The following is a 21,967-nucleotide window of genomic DNA, read 5'->3' on the forward strand; positions in this document are numbered from 1 at the left end:
ACAATTGAAAGACTGAAAAGTTTCGGTGAGAGTAAATTGAACCCTACTTCCCCCCGCCTCCTTAATTACGCGATGACACATCGATTCCAAAGATTCTGAGGCTAGTGGGGACAGATCAGCAGTTTGAAAATGTGTATATATATCGGCTGACGTTTTCTTGGTTTCGTAAGGTAAACGTTTTCTGTGCTAGTCACGCAAATAACTTTCGTCTGTTGTTTTTCTAGAACTGGCTTTGTTGGCGGTGTCAAATTTCTACGTTAATTATATATATATATATCTTTTTGAGTGGAAGAAAATGAAATGGACAGAAAGCACACATATGTGAACTGCTTGCGCGGATCGAACGCAACCCTCTCGTCGAACTGCGCTTGGGTGCAGACTTTAATGTATTACTACGTTAAATTATCGACAATACACAATGTACACGAATCCATCGCGACCAAGATAAATTCGAACAAAGAAATTCAACTAGAAAAAAATAGCGGGAACCAGGGGTAATGAAGCAATTACACCGGGCTGGAATTAAGACAGGTTGCATAGTATTCTCTGCAGTTTAAAGGGACATAGATAATTATTAAATGAGTTCAAATGAGTATCATTATTAAATGAGTATCAAATGAGTTGATATGCCCTTTCAAAAAAATTGTACGACTATACCTTCGCGTTTTTTTTGTCGTTTGTTCATATATCATTGTTTACATATAAATGCCCGCGATGAGAAGGCTTAGATTATCCAAAGCAATTAGACGGGAAGAAACCCACCGTGTAAAGCTACATTAGGGCGCATAGCACAGCGCGCGAACATAGGAACACACACACACACACACACACACACACACACACACACACACACACACACACACACACACACACACACACACACACACACACACACACAGATATATATATATATATATATATATATATATATATATATATATATATATATATATATATATATATATATATATAATATGCGAAAATCATTAAGTACAAGCCTAATCAGCACACCTTCAAGTCAAATAATTTTGAGCACGTGCCCACAATTGCCCTACAATCCTGTCAGGTACCGGCCATATGGGCACGTACAGAGTGATTTGACTTGTTGATGTTCTGATTAGGCCCGTACTGATCGTCTTCTGCACTTCTGTATTTTGCTTCTCTGCAAAATAAAGATCAGTTGAAAGTCAGTGCTCTTTTTCTGCACTCTCCCCCTTTTTTTTTCATATGTTCGCTCGCTGTGCTGTCGGCCGTCATGAGCCAAAATGAATTCGCCCACGCTTCTACTCGAGTAAGGCTACGTCATTAGAAAAATCATGAATATCCTCACTTACATATACGGTATACGTAAGAAACGAGTAGATGCGTTAGCGTATATTACTTACTGTGTCGACACTTGGGTGCTTTGTTTTCGGCGTAGATGTCTAATCCAGTGCCCAAGGCGACCATAAAGGCGACCATGGCCAGGAATGCGCTGAAAGCAAAAAAAGAAGAAGAAAAAGAATAAGAAATCGAAGTGAGAACTTTGTTTCGTTCATGCAGTGTTGCACAGTACCAGTGATCTCAAAACTTATGAAAAATTGATGAGATGGAAACGTGCCCCAGAAAACGTGGCTTCGTGTCTTCCATTACGCTTCCACAACATCGAGGAGTATCAGCAGTCTAGCGCACCAGTTGAAAGTTGTCCTCGAAACTCATTTGTCGGGTTAATGCGTACATTACTATAGTAACGCTTGGTTTGGCGCGCGCGTTACAAGGGCTGTCGGCCTACTTGGGTACACGGTATTCCGTTCTTGGAATGCGTATTAACCTACGGCGGGAAACAATTTTCTAAGGCCAACTTACTTTCTCAGCCTGCGAAAAACAAAAGAAAGATAAGTTTGGTTGTATTAGTGAACTAAAAAAAAAAACACGCACGCGCGCAAACTGTTGCCGGTAAAGGAATAAGTAAGAGCGACGCAACAGCCAAATATGGATACTGACACCACCTTGGAGTTGACGCACTTCCTCGCTATGACGTCATATGTTCTCATGTCTGCTCAGACCCCCGTTATTTCCTACTGGTCACCATGAACTACATGGCATTGTATGGATTAGAAGCCATCTTTAGCCGAAATCCGCCGCGGTGATGTGGTGGTTGTGGTGCCAAAGGTTGCGGGATCGAATCCCGGCCGCGCCGATCACATTTCGATGGAGCCCAAAATGCTAAATGCCCGTGTGATTAGATTTAGGCGCACGTTAAAGAACCCCGGGCGCTTGGAATTTCCGGAGACCTCCACTACGGCGTCTCTCATAATCATGTCGTGGCTTTTGGATGTAAAGCTTCAACACTTAACTCTCTTTAGCCGAGGGCTGTGGGTCAGCTGGAACGAACGACAACGATAGCGTACGGCCTGTCCTTATCGCATGCCTGCAAGCAGTGTTCGCCGCCATTAGCTGTGACGCAACCAAACCCGCAGCTCCTGTGCTGACTGCGACGACTAGTGATAACTGGGGTCAACCTTATGTATGCTCGCTCAAACACTGGTTCGAAAGTAAATAAATTCTGGCGCGTAGTCACAAAAAAAAAAAAAAAACTTACACCGGAGTCGTTCGTAAGAGAATATTTCGGCCAATCCTGATAGTGAGCATATCATCAGCGAAGGTGCCGAGTCAACGAAAAAGAGTCAATGCGAAAGACGTGATTTGTTAGCTCGGCTACTGATCTATAACAGCCAAATATCGCATTCGTCAAGGCTGAACGACTATTGCTTAGTTATGACGCTCGAAATACGGAAAGTTAGTTGAAATTTGTGGCATTATATTTCACGCACAGGATTGCTTTCAGAAAAAAAAAAGTGAAAAAGGAAACCTTTTGACCTTGAGTATATGGTTTAAGGATCAACCGCGAAATTATGGCTAAATTACCAAAATAGGCTTTTAAAAGAAAGCTTTTTCAGTTTAAGCTTAGTTAGTATCCTTCTATAAAGTTCCTTTACAGCATAGCCTGATGGTAAAGGATGCTCGAAAAAGATAGTCAGTGAACAGAGCAGTTATGGTATTTTTTAACATTAAATGCTGCACCAACTCATTTCCTAGTCACGTGACTTCCATTGTATACTCACAGGATGACGCGCTGTGTCAGAGTCGGACGTTGGTATTCACTGGTCGTGCAGTACTTGACCTTGAAATCCACCGCAGGGGGAATAACTGCAAAAACCAGGAAACAGTGGCACTGCGAATTACTGTTATCATCCGCAGTCGGTGCACATTACATGCGTCAGTGGCCCTCAGTTATAACAGATCTCGAAACATTCGATACTAAAGATGCCGCCACTCCGACGCTTGAATCATACGTCACACTAAGGGATGCTAGCAGTTCTGCAATGATTTCGCGCATTAGTTGTCTGTTTTTCAACGGATACAGTCCTCTCGAACATTAGGCTTCCCATTGAACTACAGGGAATGGCTACTTCAAACGTTGCAAGTGATGGCTTCCCCAGACACTTTGTCGAAGTGAAAAAAACATTTTAAAAATGGTCAGATCTGCAAACGTCACACGTGCGTATGCAGGTACCGAAGTGGAACTCATGTCTGTCTTCAAAGTTTTTATGACAGTCTGACTAACAAAAATTGTTAATCACTCGTAGTGAAAGAAATGGGTTGTGACTGACGCGATGAAGCAACTACGGACATAAAAATGTTGTACGGTGCAAACGATGCCATCGCTGAGGCCTAGATCAAAAAGTATACTATGGTGGTGTTAAGGGGCATACATTGCGTAGAGAAACTACATTCGTAAAGGTAAATCGAAAGAAAAAAACATCAAGTGAACACTCGCTGAGGGCGCTAATAAAGAGTTTGCGTCATTATTTCAATAAATAGAAGTCATCACGTGCACATACTTGCTTTAGCCAGCTCCTGCAGTTCTTGTTCGTTGCAGAAGTTCATGGTGCACATAGCCAGTCGAAAGGTGGGGAATCTGCGGTCGTAGAAGTACTTCTGAAATTTCCTCACCTGCAGAAAGAAGGAGAAAGAGCTGAGTTATTGTGCGACTTGCTGTTGGTCAACATAAACAGCGTTATAAGCATGACCTTTGAGAAGAACGCGAAAACATCAGGTGAATCCGAATACGTGGCGAACGGAAAGATATAATTGTGAAATCGTTAGACAGAGTAGGTCATAAACGCGCTATTAACTGGAGGTGCCTTAAAGCACGGGGTCGTGTATAGTTTGTGTTGGCCGAGCGGCTTCTAGTTTCCTTTTTTTTCATCTTGTCGACCTGTTTTCCGAAATTTATCTCTGACCAAATGTAGAGCAGGCAACTGGGCAGGTCTTTAACTAACCTCCCTGCTCATTTCTTCTCGCTTCTCTCTCTCTCTCTCTCTCGTCGGATAGTTTTATTAAACGATGTACTGCAATCACTACAGCAAACATGAATGTTGGCACAGGCAGCCGGGCAATAAGGAAAAGTCACAATGCATCTTATTCGCCTAAGACGACTGGATGGAGAAAGCCATCTTCTTCGTCGCCTGTGTCTTTTAATTCAGTCGTATTGATCCTACCCCCCCCCCCCCCCCATCACCGCAAGCTTTCTGCACCCAAAGTTGTTTCGAACTGCCTCCGGCATAGGAGCGATTGGAAACTTTCTGCACGTCCCGTGGTTTTGCAGTGCCTCCAAGATCGGCCCACCTTTGACCAAGCGACGATGTCATAGCATGACGTCATCACGTGACGTCATAGTGGCATCCTGATGAAGGCCCAAATTTTGCCGACGTGTGGCGTCTTGATGACGTCATATGGTGAGGTCATGACGTGATGATCATTTTTGTTTCATCACTGGTGTTGACGCCGCCGCCCGATGGTCCTGGTGAAATCCACCCCTTGGAAATGTTTCATCTGTTTGGCCACATACTGGGGCCAAATTCACAAAATTTCGCTTTCGTATGTGCATTCGCCCACTATTCAGACGCATACGCCGATTATATGTCCCGCATCGTGATTGGCTGAAATGTTTTCTTACAAAAATGTTTGGCGTAAGGTGTCCTTGTGAATATGGGCGCTGGTTTTTACGAAAGCCTATTGAAGAATGCACGTTCACAGCGATGCCTCGTGCCTGAACTTTGTTTTTACCTCGCACTCGGAAGTGCGCATTTAACAATTCGCAATTGTTCATTAATACTCATACGTGCCAAACTTTAAAAAAGAACGGTTTGTTGCTGAATAATGTGCTAAAAAAAGCTGAATGGTCGTATAGCTAGGAATCTGAAATGGTCGAGAAAACAACTGTTTTCTTCTATCATGCCTCTCTCTGTTTATGAGTGTTGCATTTATCGACTGAAAAAAAAAAAGTAATCGGCACGCATCATTTTTTCTTCACCACCCTCGGTTGGCACGTAGCCCGTCAGCTTGTTTATAATTTCGCTTCAGGCTTTTGGCATGCGTATTCTTTGACCCCCTTAGGCACGAAGTTGATCGCACGTAATACCCAATTCCAGCACTCGCCGACGTTGGTAGCTACAACGTGGCGAGAATGCTGGCATCGACAAGTGTGGTTGGCGCGGATCCATAGACGGTGATTTGACGGACTGTTTTCCCCCAGCATGGGCAGCTAGGCTGGTGTGAGTGGAGCTGGCAGCCAAAACAAGCATTATATAACCGAGAAAATTTGTGACATCAAGGATGTCGGTTTTGTTCCATATTTTGAATGTGCGCATTTTCTTTTCACTGCTTCCGCGTGTGTTTGTGAAGAGGCTGGCTTAATCCACCCATAGCGAATCGTCAACTAAGGACCATCATTACGCATGTTCAAGTTGTTGCTCTTGCACTGTGCCTTTTAATTGTTGTCGCATGGCAAATTACTGCCCTTAAGGCTTGTTCACACCTGCGATAAGCACCCGTCGCGAGTACAAGTTAATCGCAAAGCGGCTGGTCGCAAATAACCGCTTTGGTCGCAAAGCTGCTGATTTGGCTCAGTCGCTCGCTGTTCGATTTTTGAGTCGCGCGACTCCAGTCTAATACCTCTGAATTAATCAGATGCACAGGAAGAGGACGTCAGCTTATTTTGTGGGACAAGGGCAATGCGAGCACACTTGAATTATTTGTGGCGACGTGTAGGTCCCACTCGCCGGTGTGGACGTCGGTCGACTTCAGTCACATTTTGGTCGCCACTCGCAAATGGTTGCGCGACCGGTGCTAGACGCAGGTGTGAATGAGCTTTTACACAAGGTACTGTGCAAGGCAAGCAGCGCACTCTTACAGATGTTATCTGCTCTTCGTGCGCAGAAGTTCAGAGTGTACGGCACAAAAACGATTGCGATAATCAGCCTTAGAAGGTTTCTCTAATTAATACAACTAAATAAAAGAAAAGTCGCAGTTTCGCCGCAAGGGCGAAGCAATGAATGCGATAGCAACAAATTAGTGTCACACGAAGGACGGCAAGCAGCTCGATACTTGCAGCGCGCCGCTCAAGCGCAAAGGATGCAGGAAAAGAACGCACACAGGACGAGCGCGAACTAACAACGGTCACAACTCGACACTTCCAGCGCTGCTCAAACACAAGGAATGACGCTCGAAAAGAACGCACAGGTATACACAGGGCGAGCGTGAGCAAACTGTCACAGTTGTTACTTCTTCGTGTTTGAGCAGCGCGCTACAACCCAACGCTCTTAGGTATTGCTTTTTCTTGAAAAGTGTGGCTAGTAGAGTCACCTCTCCGCGTCTCTTGCCGCGCGGTGGCGTTCGACGCAATGTTACCACGCGTTCCACACCGCGAGTGGGTGCAGAAATGGGCCACTTTTTAGTGCGCGTCTCAAGGAGCTTTGCTTTACATCTATGAGCTTAAAATCTTAAATGCTTAATCTTAATGCTTTAAATCGCGTCCTTTGGGCAATCTCGGCGGTGATACTGCACACGCCGAAGCACCTCCGAGCTCTGCGTACCGCCAGCGGTAAATGGTGCATATAAATAGCTCGCTGTTAGTATTACAAAGAACGGATGCGGCGTGGCCTACAATAAAGAAAAAAAAGAAAGATGCGGCGTGGCCTAGTTGCTTAACGCGCTTCGCTGCGGAGCGAGGGGTGGCAGGTTCGAATCCCGGAGGCACGCTTCGAAATTTATATATATACATATACATATCCGGAAAAGAACGGCTACGGTAATGGTGACGGCTACGGCGAACACCCGGCGAGAGTGTCCATACAATTGCTATCGCAATAAAAGGCAATGAGCCATCACTTTCCTCGCTTCCAGCTGACGTCAACTTCTCAGCGGCAATCGACAACAGGGTATTATGTAGTGCTGAAGAGGTGGTTTGGATGTTTTATCGAACTTGCATGGTGGTAATGTACGTACGTGAGCCCGAGTATCAGTGTTGTACACGTTCCTCAAAAACAGGAACAAAAGCTCGTTTTTTGTACTTTGCCAAATTAGAAACGAGTGCCCGTTACAAGTTCCTTTAATGCGAAAGGAACGCATTCCATTACATTTCGAGTATTTGAACGTGTCGTTACTTTTACGTTATGCCTGTTTTTTAAAGTTAAAACAGAGTGTCGGATAATGAGGCCAAATAAAGTGAGCAATTGAAAGCTCACAACATACGAATTTTAACATCACCGGCAGCAGGCTATATGGAGATCAAGAGAACCTAAGGAAACGTTCCTAGACGAATTTTGTAGAGATGACCGGACATACTCCAGGCATGTCTAACTGCAACTCTGGTGCTCGCCTATAGGAACTAGTTCTTTTTATTGCGATAGCAATTATATGGACAGTCTCGGCTGAATTTTGCCGTCCCCGTCGCCCGTCATGCACCGTATATATATAAGTACGCATATATATATAAAAGCCCCAAAGAAAAATAATTCAGAAAAATGCTTCCGAAGCGCGGAATCGATCCAGGGACCTCTTGCTCCGCAGCGAGTGGCGCTATCCACTACGCCACGAAACGCAGATCCTCCACGTAGCTAACGGCGAGCGTTATATACACACCATTTCCCACTTGACGGACTCAGAGACGCTAGGCGCTTATAAGCGTTTCTTCATTACCAGCGAGATGGCGTTAGGAGCGCGACGGGTGGATTTAAAAGTCGTCGGCGAGCGCGCTCGCCGCGCTCGCTTCTTGTTATGTTTACGCAGGGAGAACCTTGCCCTTCCGCTGTCTGCTCGCGCGGTTTTCTCGTGCTGAGGGGAAGAGGGGTGTTTCACGTTTTCACCGTGATGTCCGCGCTCATGTTACGGAGCGTACTAAAGTCACTCGAGCTCAAGGGACGCCGCTAAATGAACAAACAAGATGAGCGCGAACTATCAAGTGTCACAGCTCGACACTTGAAGCACTCTAGTTTCCTTCGCTGCTTTGGCCACCTTTGCAACAGGAGCGCTGTTCAAACTGAGAGTATCCATTGGCGAGCCTCACTTTGTATAGCATTAGTTTCTTGCTATCACATTCATTGCTTCGCCCTTGCGGCGAAGCTGTGACTTTTTTGGAGGAACGGAGGAGCGCCACCGTTCCGTTAAGGACCGGTGGAAATGTAACGGTAACTAGTTACGTTTACGAAGGAACGGCATAGGGACGGCATTACAGCCTCAAACGTCCCACGGCATTGAAGAGGCGCGCGCACGCAGCACATCGTGCAGAGCAGAGTCGTTGGGCGAGCGCGTGGGGCGCGAGAAACTACCGTTCGCCTGTCATTCGAGTGTGCTGCATCGGCTGCATCCTGGTTTTCAATCCAAGGTGCCCGCCGGGGGCGCTGGGAAGCGTGCGAGGCCTAGCCCGACCACCTGCGGAGGGAATAGCTGAATTTTGTTTTTAGATGCGAAGCAGCTTTTGCTCGGGGCTGTGTCCGTCCCTTGGCGACCGTCCGCTTTCTACCACCTAGCATAGCCATCTGAGTGCGCGCTCGCGCCAAGGAGAATTCTTCCTCTTGCTCTTCGACCGCTTTGGTGATGATACGTGCAGAGCACTTTAGGGACCCGGGCTGCCATATGTTGTCCTAGCTTGGCGTAACGTAGACAAAACCATGTGTGGGGCTGGTAAGACACTGTGGCCTTTCCCCCTTACACTCTCTCAGCAGTCATATGATGGTGGCGGGGAACGAGATTCTGCACACGCGCGATGAACCAACGCGTTGTATCCAAGTCAGAACGCGCTGGCAAGCGCTAGCGCGTTCGGGCCTGTGTAAGGGGCTGGGTAAGACGCTGTGGCCTCCCCCCCCTTACAATCTCTCAGAAATCACGTGATGGCGTCGGGGAACGAGATTGTGCAGACGCGCGATGAACCCGCGTGGCGTGCGCCAACGAGAGTTCGGGACGAGTAACAGCAACAGCAGCTACAGTGAATTCATGGTGTGCTCCACTTGCAAGGACGCGTTAAAATCGGCGGAACTTTAGTCGACCCATGCGCTGCTTTGCATCCCCACATAGTTCCCTTTAGTGGGAGATGGTGTAATTTTTTTCTTTTGTCTTAGCCAGTCTGACAGCAACCAGTGGGCCGTTCTAGAGCCTGGACACATCGTGTAGAGGTTACCTCATCGTAAAGCCGCCGCAATAAAAGAGCGCGCTTTCTTTCTTGCCGTTTTTGCCTAATCGATAAGCGTTTTATTGCGTATACTTGCGTATTCTAGACGACTTGCCGTTTTTCCCGACCAGATTCTGCTGCGATGCCCCTTTCCTCATGGTTAGTCATGTAAAGTTCTGGTCTGACGTGACACAGCGGCGGCACATCCTGGCGTCCGCCGCGCTCAGTTTCGTTATCTCCTGGATCGGGGCCTTCAATTTCGATGATTAATATAGCTCGACTTACGTATATGTTTCTTGGGATTTCTAAGAAAATGGGTAGGTAACTTTGCCATATAAACGGCCCCGAAATTAAAAACTAAAAAGCTAATTAATGAGGCTTTGTAAATTGCTCATTTCAATGCAACTTTAGGTGCCGTAAAGTATTTCCCCCTCGAAGTAGAGTTCGTTTGCGCAAACGACAGTAGCCTTACTGTCGGAGCGTTTTTATTAATAAAAAAACATCCTGTATTGGCTAAGAAGGGCTGACGAGGAAATAGGATCGTCTGTCGGAAACCAACACTGCGATGCAACTCTAGCCATAGGCGTGCGCAGGGTTCCCCATCAGGGGGGGCAAAGGTTCATCGCAGTGCCCCCCCCCACCCTACTAAGTCAATGTATGGGGCAGATTTTGCCCCCCCCCCCCTCTTAGGTGACTAGAAGGGTGAATGTACGCAGCAGATTTTGCGCCCCCCCTCTTAGGTGATTAGGGGGGCGGCCGCCCCCCCTGCCCCCCCTGTGCGCACGCCTATGACTCTAGCTGAGTTAAAACAAGGGACATTATTAAGTTGCAAATGTGTGTCCAGGACATTACTTTCCGCTTATACTGCAATATTAAAACAGTACTCGTTGAATGGCTTCGTGCTGTCCCTTTCGATGTGATTTCATGTTCACGAATTTTATTTATACTGGTGCATGCGAGCAAATTTCTTTGAAAATGTGAAGCCTAGTGCCTTGTCTCTGCATTTGAAGAACGACGTGAAAAGTTCGACATGTGTTACACTTGTAATAGGCGAGCATCAGCGTTGCAGTTAGACTTGTCTGGAGTATGTCCGGTGATCTCTAGAAAGTTCGTCTAGAAATGTTTCTTTAGATTCTTTTGATCTCCATATAGCCCGCCGCCGGTGATGTTAAAATTCGTATATGTAGTTTGATGTGAGCTTTCAATTGCTCACTTTATTTGTCCTCATTAATATCCGACATTATGTTTTAATTTAAAGAAATATCAAATGTAACGTAAATGTAGCGACACGTTGCATTGCTCGAAATATAACTGGAGCGCGTTTCTTTCGCAATAAAGGAACTTGTGACGGGCACTTGTTTCTAATTTGGCAAAGAGCGAGGAAGGAGCTTTTGTTCCTGCTTTCGAGGAACGTGTAGAACACTGCGCTGTACAACCACCACGAAGCTTACGAATCTGCCAATGTCTCATATGATACGGAGAATCAGTGTGGTCGTGTACGGCCGAGAGCTCTGCGCCAACAGGTAAGAGCAATGTAGAACACTTATTGTAATGTCCGACTGTGTAGTCTGGAAAAGCACACCATCGTTGCATATAACCTGGGGCTGCTCTTATACTTTTAAGTCGGTACAATGTACTAATTGTACTGCCATGTACAATGTACTAAGCATACGCCGTGACAAAGCATATTAACAGTGGGAAGGCCGCTTCTGCACTTCACTGTCACCATGGGGAAAAAAAGAAAAGACAACGGTAGTCTGTTATTAAAACAACAAAAAACTCTTAATCGGAGGAAAAATTCAGATGACGAATTGAAAGCGGCATAAAAGAACATTATATAAAAGCGATAAAATAGCAGCGGTAACATTTTTGATACGCTGTTCCACTGTGCAGTGACGAATGAAAAATAAGACACCTCCAGTATGTTTGTTTCCACGTCTTGCGTTCTATAACTTTATTCATGCAATGGTTTCGCAAGAGATATACTGGGGATGAAGCACTGCTTTAGAAATATATGCGGCACGAGGCGATTTCAATCTCAGTCTTTCTCTATATGCGCTTCTCGACTGTGTATAGCGTCACGCCTCATAAGAAGCCGCGTCATGCCTCTTCTTATGAGGCATGACGCATCGATAAATCGCGTAACCAATGAGTACGATCGAAGCTGAAATTGCATCAGTACCTTATAAGGTCACATTTCGATACAACTCTTCACGAAACTCTTGTGAAAGTCCACAGCACAAAAACTCCCAGGGTCCCTTATGCATTCGCCTAAGACGACTCGACGGCGAAAGCCATAATCTTCTTTTTCTTCTCAGTCGATGTATTTATCCTCCCCCGCCTGCTTCTGAAATCTTTCTTTACCTAACGTAGTTTTGCAATGCCTCCAGGATCGGAGGCATTGTAAGCGTTCTCCACATTACCTGGTTTTGCACTGCCTCTGTGATCGTCCCACCTTTAACCGAGCGATGTCACGTGTTGAGGTCATCATGTGATGTGACGTTTATGACGTCATAGTGACATCATGGCGGCGTCACGAACTTTGGCGATCTGCGACGTCATGATGACATCGCATGGTGCAGTCATCACGTGACGATGATTTTTTGCATCACTCGTATTGCGCCGACGGTCAATTTTTCGCGCTTGTGAAGCAACTAAGGCTTTCGCCTTGAAAACATATCGGAAGACGTTGCGTGGCGTTCCATGGCTTACTTTGGGATGGGCCATCTCGATGGCCGGCAGGATGTGGTTCTCCGCGTCGCTGTTGTTCCGAGCGTAGATGAGCAGGCTGCAGTACTGGCCGCGGGCCTCCACGTCCCCGTCGCGGTCCAGCAGTACAGTCTCCAGGCACTCGTCGAACGCGCCGAAGTCCGCGCGCGTCGCCTGGAGAGCTCCCGTCGGGTACTTGCCGGATGCATCGAGCACTGTAATGATCCCGCCATTTACAAGGACGAATGAATTACACAGTCATAGACTACTGCAACAGAATATGTAGCTAAAGCTAACTAGCGAGATGGAGACGAAGTAGGTAACGGTGACCGAACAATCAAGAGAAGCAACACCGCTGGCTCGGTTTTTGTTAAAGGGCAGATAGTGGCAACCTCCTGTCCACGTTTTACATATTGTGTTTTTTTTCTTTCCTAGTCCTTTTTCCCCCTTAACAGCGTTGAAAAGTTTATGAGCTCGGTATTTGTATATCTGTGTAACGCCACGGTTTCTTGTAAAATGACGTATTGTTTTAACTCGACGGCCGATCTTATTATAAAGACTGCTTGTATCAAATCGCCCCGCCACGGTGGTCTAGTGGTTATGGCGCTCGGCTGCTGACCCGAAGGTCGCGGGATCGAATCCCGGCCGCGGCGGCTGCATTTTCGATGGAGGCGAAAATGTCTGAGGCCCGTGTACTTAGATTTAGGTGCACGTTAAAGAACCCCAGGTGGTCGAAATCTCCGGAGCCCTCCACTACGGCGTCTCTCATAATCATATGGTGGTTTTGGGACGTTAAACCCCAGATATTATTATTATATGCTTGTATCAAATCGCTGCTCTTTGCAGTATCAAGTCTAATGCATCGAAAACGTACATAACGTTTAGGGTGAAGTTGCCGGCTTTTAGCGACACAAGTTGACAACTAATTGCGTGTGATTTTTGTAAATCAGAATATGTGTTCTGTAAACTGCGCTAGTCCCCAGGCTTGTTGCTTATTGAGTTTCTTATAAGAGGTGGTGCCATAATTCTGCGGTCTATTCGCTGTTTCTCTAGGATGCTTTATCGTGTCACCTCTTCTGTGGGCAGGACCTCCAAGGAGTATATTACCCCGGTGGCCGATACGTTCTCGAGCTATGCAGTGGGTAAGTTCACTGCCCTCTACGTGCGCGAATAACTGTGATGATTGGCTGTTTAATGATAAATACAGTCACCAAAAGTTAAAAATATTTGACTGTACCGCATGTGTTTCAACTTCGATATCGATGGCACGATGTATTGAAGCTTTGTTTACTATATACAAAAACCTCAAGACTAGCGCTATTCACTTTTGTGAATAGCGCAAGAACACTGCAGAATATGCTAAAAAAACGCGCTGGCGTTGCAGTTAAGATTAGTCCGAACTGCTTGACGCATGCTTTAGGAAAACTGGAAACTGAAACGGTAATGTATTTTGGTAGCCTACTTTAGGAGCGTATGTAATAGTGGCACTAGAGCTATGATATCTGGTTTGCAAACGCTTCTACGCACTTCTGGTTTGCTTTGATGTGGTAGCAGTTGAAACGTGTGCTGTGACGTGAATATATATGAACAGTTACTTCGTAATATCTTGACATCCTCCCTGGGCATGATCATTTCTGATGCATGTACGTAATATCGGCCTCTTTTATATATGTGTGTAACTGACAAGGTGGGAGAAACATTTCATAGGCGACTCAGAAAAAACGCCAGGCCTGCGCGGAAAGCGCAGCACATTCACAGCGAAAGCTCGAAGAGCGGCATTTCTAGAGCCCGTTATAAACTCTCTTGTGGCTACTAATACAAGTACACTAGCAACGTACCCACTACGCCACATATAATTTTTGTGAAGTTGGGAAGCACGCACCACGGCATTACTCGTCATTCTGCGGAGAAGCGAGGCACCAAATATGCAGTTTCTTGATGCGATGGCTGATGACGATGAAGAATTATGACTGAGCCTTTTGTAATGGGTTGGAAGCTTTAAAGGACCCACTAGTTATGTAATTCCCAATGTTTGACACCCGGTCGTTATTTCACTCTCCCACCACGCTTTATAACATACGCTAACGTGAGAAACAGACAGAGAGAGGGAATTAACTTTATTGAGACCCTGAGGAAATGGATCGTGGGAGCCTATGGGCTTCCTTGGCAACCAACAGAAGGGCACTTGCGAAGAACCCACTACGCTATGAAGCATAATTTTTGTGAAGGAAGGAAGCAGCCACTACGCAATTTTTCGTCATTCTGCGGAGAACCGTGGTACCTGCTAAACACCTGTAAGGCATTATGTGCACTTTGTTGATGTTGTGGCTGATAACGATGAATAATTATGCAAAAGTCCTTTGTAAAGGGTTGGAAGCATTCAACAAACTACTCGTTGCGCAATTCGCATTGCGTGACGCCTGGTTACAGAATTCGTGTTGTGTGACGCTCGGTTGTTATTTTACTCTTCTACCACGCTACATTACATATGTTAATGTGGTTCCTTGTCGACATGAAGCCTGTATAGGGTCTTTTTGCAAGGCAGTTTCAAGCACCGGCATGGCTCTGAGGTAGGAAACTGGGCTCCCACGCAGAGAACCCAGGCTCGAACCTCATTCCATCCTGGAATTTTTTTCTTAGTTCGAGCGATAGTGGTTACGGACACCGGCGGCGGCGGCGGACAACTACGGCGCCAAAAACGGCCCTTGTTGTGATCTCATAACAGCTTTCGCTGTAAAAAAAATATGTTCGAACACAGAATAAAGAATCCTACCGGCCGTACCGAATTTCCCGTTTGCAGCGTGGCATTAAGCTTTTATTCACATGAGACAAAACTGTCCGTCTTCAACAATATCTGGGGTTTCAGTTACCACGATAGGATTATGAGGCACCACGATATGATTATGAGGCACGCCGTTGTCGAGGACTCCGGAAATTTAGACCATGTGGTGTTCTTTAACGTGCACTGACAGCGCACAGTACACGGGACTCCTTCATTTCGCCTCCATCGAAATGCGACCGCCGTGGCCGGGATCGAACCCGCGATCTTTGGGTCAGCGGCCGAGCACCGCAACCGCTACCCCACGGCGGCAGACTGGCCGCCTTGAATCACAGAGGATAGATGAAAGTAGGTAGTGCACTAAAATATTTTACGGGAAGAAAACGATGACACACTGAGAGAGCTCTTATGACCTTTCTAGGCTTGCAGTTATAGCACATATAATTCTTGGAACGTTCAATTTCAGCTATATTTATTTCTAAACGCTCTAGATATATTTCATACACTAAATAAGTTAGTAATTGAAGGCATCTGACGGACATCTGTCCTTGACCAAAGGTGTCGCGCCATTCGCGAGTGCGGGTTCAACTTTGAGGGCAGGACCACAGCGACATGTTCACTTCCGAGTCGCGACAAAAAGAAAAAGAAAAGAAACTAAAAAAAGAAAAGCAATGCGCTTCATGTTACGGCGTTGCGCCATCCCTGCTACGCAGCACCTTCCGCTTATCATTTACCTGTTCACGGCCAGCCGATCCCGCTGATAATATGGGATGACCGCTCTCACCACTGATGAAGCACGCAGTCGCATTAGCACCAGAAAAGGCCGCTCTGTGATATAGCGGCCAAGAAAGCGTACGGCAGGAGCGCGATCTTGAGGCAATACGAACGACTCCATTCGTACGCAATAATTGCGTTCCAGCGTTAAGTTTACGACCGGTTTACGCCATAGTGACAACATGGATCGAGCCTTGCTCTGACCACTGAAGAAGCGCTAAAAAGAATGCCATGAGGAAATGCATCGCTGAAATCTTGCCCAGGGGTCGTGTGATGTATAGAGATTCCTATTCGTTGGTTCTATTATTCTTATCGTGCACCGGACATGAGTAGTCAATCCTGATGACTATGTAGGTGGAGACCAGCTCGAATTGTCGACGCGCTGAAAGCAAAACTGCAATATGATCGTTCTATCGTGATGTTTCATGCCGAAGAGCTATGAATACACTGTGAATTGGAGATTCGGTACAGCCGTATTCATATAATAACCACCATCGAAGCGGCTTTTATTAGTTATTTCTCGACAGTGGCTTCTGAATAGGCCGCCAGCCGACTTACTTGTTGGGTACTTCAAGTCCTACCCACATAAACACATGACAATTTGTTATTACGTCCAATGTGACCGAGACTTCAACTTCACAAAAGTGCTTTCCCCTATTTCTTCGAAATCTAAGATACAGTGGATCGCTGTGCGCAATGCTAAGTCTGTAGGGACGGCGTCAGCAGCTGTAAAACGTGTAACGTCAGCGGCTGCTTGCCTGGATTAAAATACGTAACGGGTACTGAACCTTGAACGGTTTCAATGAAGAAAGAACAACGAAGAAAGAGAAGCAAGGTCATTTCTACGTTTACAAGTGGGGTTTCGTCCTCATTAGCATGCGATAAACAGGTCGCGGAAAAAAAATGCCAAGGGTAATGCCTTAAATACAATCAGCAGTGGAGCTTTAAGGTCCTTGGTTGTCAACAACACAAACCGCAATGCTGGCTTCAGTGCAAAGTAAACAGCTTTCAATGACTAAGTATATGCGGACCAGCTTTTCGCGGTTACGCACGCAAATATAAAAGTCACGTCAATGCGAAGGCGCAAAGTGACCTCGCTGACTCAGGCGCACACACCTTCTCAGAATTTTGGCAAGCAACTTTCGATAACCATCCACTGGTCACCACGTCCTGCGCACTAAAAGCGGGCGTAGCAATGCGCTGCGTCATTTCGTGCTCGGTGCGGGGCAACGCGGGGATTTTTTGCCTCCGTCCTACCGGCTCGGGCAGTAATTGTTTGGGGTAACCGCTTAGTGGTGGGCTTTTACATTTTCGGCGCTCAATTTCACGGTCATGTTCTCATCGCTCTGTTCAGCTACCGCAGCCTTACCTTCGTGAAGTTTCCAACAACAATATCTGGGGCTTTACGTCCCGAAACCACGATGTGACTATGAGGGACGCCGTAGTGGAGGGCTCCGTCAATTTCGGCCATCTAGTGTTGTTTAACGTGTACTGACATCGCACAGTGCACGGGCCTCTACCATTTCGCTTCCACCGAAATGTGAGCACCATGGCCGGGATCGGGAATATTTGAAGAAGTCGAACTTGTGAAACAAATAATATGACAACAAACCATTGTTTTCTTTCGTTCAGTCTTGAAAGGATAGCTTGCACCTTGCGATTTTACCTTTAGTTACAAAGATAAATTATATATATATATATATATATATATATATATATATATATATATATATATATATATAACGTCGTGCTTGTGCGATATACCTTTAGCTCTTACACAGCACCTGAATCAGTCTTCACACCCCATTCACCGCCGCTTCCTGTTCAGTGGTTGGCACTTTCGATACACCACATCTTCTGAAGAAATGTCTCTCACACGCACACTTACAAGTCTGAGTCGAGCATGCGTGTCTGTTTATGCAGCGCGCGTGCTTGTGTATGTGCACCTATGGGTGCGTACTTGCGTAGGTGCGTGCGTAAAACTATGTGTGCGCATGGAGCGCAGCTGCGTTACGTTCAGCTGGAGGAGGAAAAAATAGGCGTTAAAGAGAACAAGGTAAGACGCGGAAAGAGTCTTCAGAATTGTCATTCTCATCGAGTTTAATATCCGGAAGCGCGCGTGTCTGCATGCGCTGAGGCAAGCAGAAATTTCTGGAGGGGAATCTCGCACCCCGCGTAGGACGGCGCATCTTGCGGAACTAATAGCGCCGAATTAACGTTAATGGACAAGGGACTCGTGATAAGATGACGTCGCTAGGACTGACGGTTGACTTGACGCGCACATGGCTTCACGTATGAGTAGCTTGTGAAATTTCTTTGCTCGTGGCCACTGACCTTCCTGCTACGCTAGCATTTTTTTTTTACTCTCCCTGTTTCCCTAATTTATTTATCTGCCCAGTTTCTGCATAAACAGACATATTCAAGAGTGCTTTCCTTATTACATGCTCTTATTACATATCTTACCACCATAAGGTTGGCTTCTCTCATCGACCGCCCAAAGAGAAGAGTTCCTGTGCGATATTCCTTAAAAAAATCTCATTTGCTTGTGTTATCGATTGGTATTTGATAAACAAAAGAATGAGGATAAAACGCACTTGGGAAGCCGAACATGGTTGAGGTGTTGAGGCCAAGCAACGTGGCCTAACGCGCAAGAGAAAACGATAAGCCTTTCTGGCTAAGGCCTCTTGCGACAGGTTGCTTGCCTCGAGCGAAATACATACATTGGCGATTCTCTTACGCAGATTCAAGGTGAACGAGCGAAAAAAAATCGTATGTGTCTGCGAAATTGCATGTGCTTGGCCCTAATTGGCGGACGACAATAACTTCATAATATGTTCCCCTACCTGTAGCCCGGCTGACTATGTTTGTATTCGCTGCGTCGCTAAGGAATGAGCATATCAGAAGATAGAGCTTGCCAGAACTTGTGAGGAGGCCATGGCCTGCTACGAGTAAGAAGGACCACGACTGACTGGATGGAATACTCGGCTATCGCATCGTTCCCCATGGTGACTAACCATTGCACGGACACCAAGCAATCGCGAAGGGCTGCTTTAATGGCGTAATGTTTGTACGTAAATCGTCTCTTTATATTCACGTTGCTGCAATCACATTGGGTTTTGCGGCCCAACGATTCCATGAGAAGTGCACGAAGAATTCTTGATTCGGTGTGATATTGCCACACACGCTCGTTTCTTTCTATGTTTTCTTTTACCTCCCCATTGCACGTGCAGCTAATGGCTAATGCCTTGCGCAAAGCGCGCCAGAATGTCGGGGAAGATTCCAGAGTGTAGTAGGTCATTTTGTTAATACTGCGCGCATGACGCGAATAGTCAAGATTATTCCAGAGCTTGCGCGACCACCAGTGATAAGGCTGAAAAGTTCGATGCGTGAATTATAAAAAACGGCGCATCCCAGCGATGTTCAGTTTGTCGACGGCCGACGCTCTGTTTGCCGCTACCAGTGTGCGGTGTGTATTGCTGTTGCTTGACTTTCCGTTTCCCGGCCACAAGTTAGGCCAAATAAATAGTTTCATCTCGGACACACCGACTGCTGCCTTCGTCGACGTCACGACCCCGTGACAATATTCAGTTGCGATCTCCCAGAAATGGGATAAATCGCTCAAAATTGTGCTGGCCGCGTTAGTGCGCGTTCAAACGGGCTATTGTGGAGTGCTTAAGAATCAGAACAACAACATTATCTTTTTTTTAGATTGATTAAAGAATAAAAAGAAACAAGTTACTTTAATGTTTTCTAATATTCATATCCCTTAAATGAGCATGCCTTGTGCTATATCATGTTGATGGCTTCAACGCAATGTTGATGCCTAAACAAGAAGGTGAATTAAAATAACGAACGTTAAAGATAGCGGCTTCTTCACTCGCATATAAAAACGGCCTATATGCGTCTTGTCGTTTCTGGTCGTGCAGGTCTTAAAAGATTTGATAGAAGGACATTAGCGAGATAGATAGATAGATAGATAGATAGATAGATAGATAGATAGATAGATAGATAGATAGATAGATAGATAGATAGATAGATAGATAGATAGATAGATAGATAGATAGATAGATAGATAGATAGATAGATAGATAGATAGATAGATAGATAGATAGATAGATAGATAGATAGATAGATAGATAGATAGATAGATAGATAGATAGATAGATAGATAGATAGATAGATAGATAGATAGATAGATAGATAGATATTGAAGCACAGAGATATGTACCGGCGTGTGCACACGCCACTCAAGGGCTACTTTGTATATGGAAAGAAATGAGGGATTGTAGCGATGTATAAGAGAGATTGAGAAAGCCGTAGAAATTAAAATGGTGTGAAAAAACGATGTTCTTGCCATTTACCTATAAAACGATGATCAGTGCTTTCCATTCAGAATGAAGCCCACGTGAAACTTACGTTGGGCCAGTCTAATGTGTACACACAAACATTCCTAAAGCTTGTCAGGTAAGCCATTACCCAGGAGATAAACCACCAACAAGCTTTAATCGTGTCGTCTCTTAGAATATCAACGTTTAGCATCTAATGTGCTTCTCAGCGTCGTTGCACGGCGCCTCACTAATTTTTGTCCACTTTGAGAAAAATTTTAAATCATATGCAAGTTGTGCATGCTTACAGGATACCATCTGCCACTATTATAGCACCAGACTTTTCATTACTGAGATTTTAGATTGTCCAAAGCTTGCACAAACACCTGCTTATATATAAATGCGATGTTAAGCTAAAGAGGGCGATGCCAGGTCCATCGACACTGGGAAGTTTGTGCGGAATTTTCGATCGCATGGCTGTGCATACTGAGGGAAGGAACGCATGGTAGGGAATCAGATGAATCAGGACGCGTCTCCGCTTAACACGTGCATTCCGCCCACGCTTTTGAAATTATGTGATCCCACTTTTTGCGCGCCTCTAAGAGAGGCAAGATTTTGAGAACGCGAAGTTATAGAATGTTATGGCAGCCCGGACTGCGTAATGAAAGTTTGTGTCAGTAAAGATGATTTAGCGTCGGTAAAAATACTCTGGACTGACTGCTATGCCGATTAATACACTGAAAATGCTGACTCATCAACGCATTCTCCAAATTTATTACGTGCTGTAAATAAGTGACTACCGCGTCTAATGCATATCTTAAATGCATCCCTACGGGAAATTCTGAAGAATGAAAACATGGACGGCAATTGCGTAGAACTGCTGAGAAACGATATGCACGTAAGAATTCTTTGGGAAGCTCGGAAATGGGAGCAGTTAGTAGGAACTGACCGAGGACTGAAGCAAAGATGTCCTCTATCTTCACTGTTGTTTCCGCTTTATGTTTAGGGTGTTGAATAACCACTGGAGAACAGTGACTTAGGGTTTGAGTTATTTTACATACGTGATGACAAAGTGGTGAAACAGAAGATTCGTGGTATGAGGACGACATAGTTTCGCCAACGGACAATGAAAAATATTTAGTGGAAGTGGCAAACACGTATGGCACTGAGGCCACATATTTGTACCTGAATTTTAGCACCGTTAAATCGGGAATTGCGTTTTTTTAATGAAGAATGGAACATTTACGTGATATCAATAAACAGCAAGCCATAATCAAAGTCAAGCATGATAAATACTTTGGTATATGCACAAATGAAGGAAAAACCTATGCGATCGTCCACCACGATAACGTGAGAATATAACGAAATACGAAATGCAGCGATAATGAAACACAGAGCGCTTGGGTTTGTGGAAGGCAGCCAAAGATCAGTGGACCGATAGACATTGGGCGCTCACGGAAAAACCACAAATGAGGCAGTACAAGAGTTATAGGCTGGTATTCGTTTGAAGATAGAGAAGCGCAGAGCAAAACTAGTTTTTGAAGAAAGACTTACGAATAGGCATGAAAATAAATGGGCGGTTAGAGTGCCCAGGTACCTGTAGATAAAAAACGAGGGCATAAATTGGAGGAACTGGTCAAAGAAGTTGGCGCAGAACTACAGAGTAACTGAAGGTGTAAATGAACAACGAGGTGCCATAAGAATGAAAGTTGCATAGAGAAACGCAGGCGGCAAATTGAATACAACGGATGGAATGTAAAAAGATCATAGAGATTTACTAAGGCGGCAAAAAAAAAGAAATCAGAAGGTAACATCAGTACGATAAGACAAGCAGCCGTGCTTTTCTATTTGAAACACGAGCTTGTTGCCTGAGGGCAACAAAATACC

At 45.4% G+C, this 21,967-nt stretch overlaps 1 protein-coding gene across 1 annotated transcript in view; it reads right to left on the reverse strand.

Annotated features, from left to right (window-relative positions):
* LOC119394213 (nose resistant to fluoxetine protein 6) overlaps nt 1-21,967 on the reverse strand; it is a 49,585-nt gene that overhangs the window by 25,858 nt on the left and 1,760 nt on the right. Inside the window, exons 2-5 of the mRNA XM_037661491.2 lie at nt 12,206-12,417; nt 3,885-3,996; nt 3,105-3,189; nt 1,386-1,474 (exon numbers count right to left, since the gene is read on the reverse strand). Coding sequence (XP_037517419.1) covers nt 1,386-1,474; nt 3,105-3,189; nt 3,885-3,996; nt 12,206-12,417 — 498 coding nt within the window. The remainder of the gene's footprint in view (nt 1-1,385; nt 1,475-3,104; nt 3,190-3,884; nt 3,997-12,205; nt 12,418-21,967) is intronic.

Source organism: Rhipicephalus sanguineus, chromosome 1, assembly GCF_013339695.2.
Source record: "Rhipicephalus sanguineus isolate Rsan-2018 chromosome 1, BIME_Rsan_1.4, whole genome shotgun sequence".
NCBI classification, from domain to species: Eukaryota; Metazoa; Arthropoda; class Arachnida; order Ixodida; family Ixodidae; genus Rhipicephalus; species Rhipicephalus sanguineus.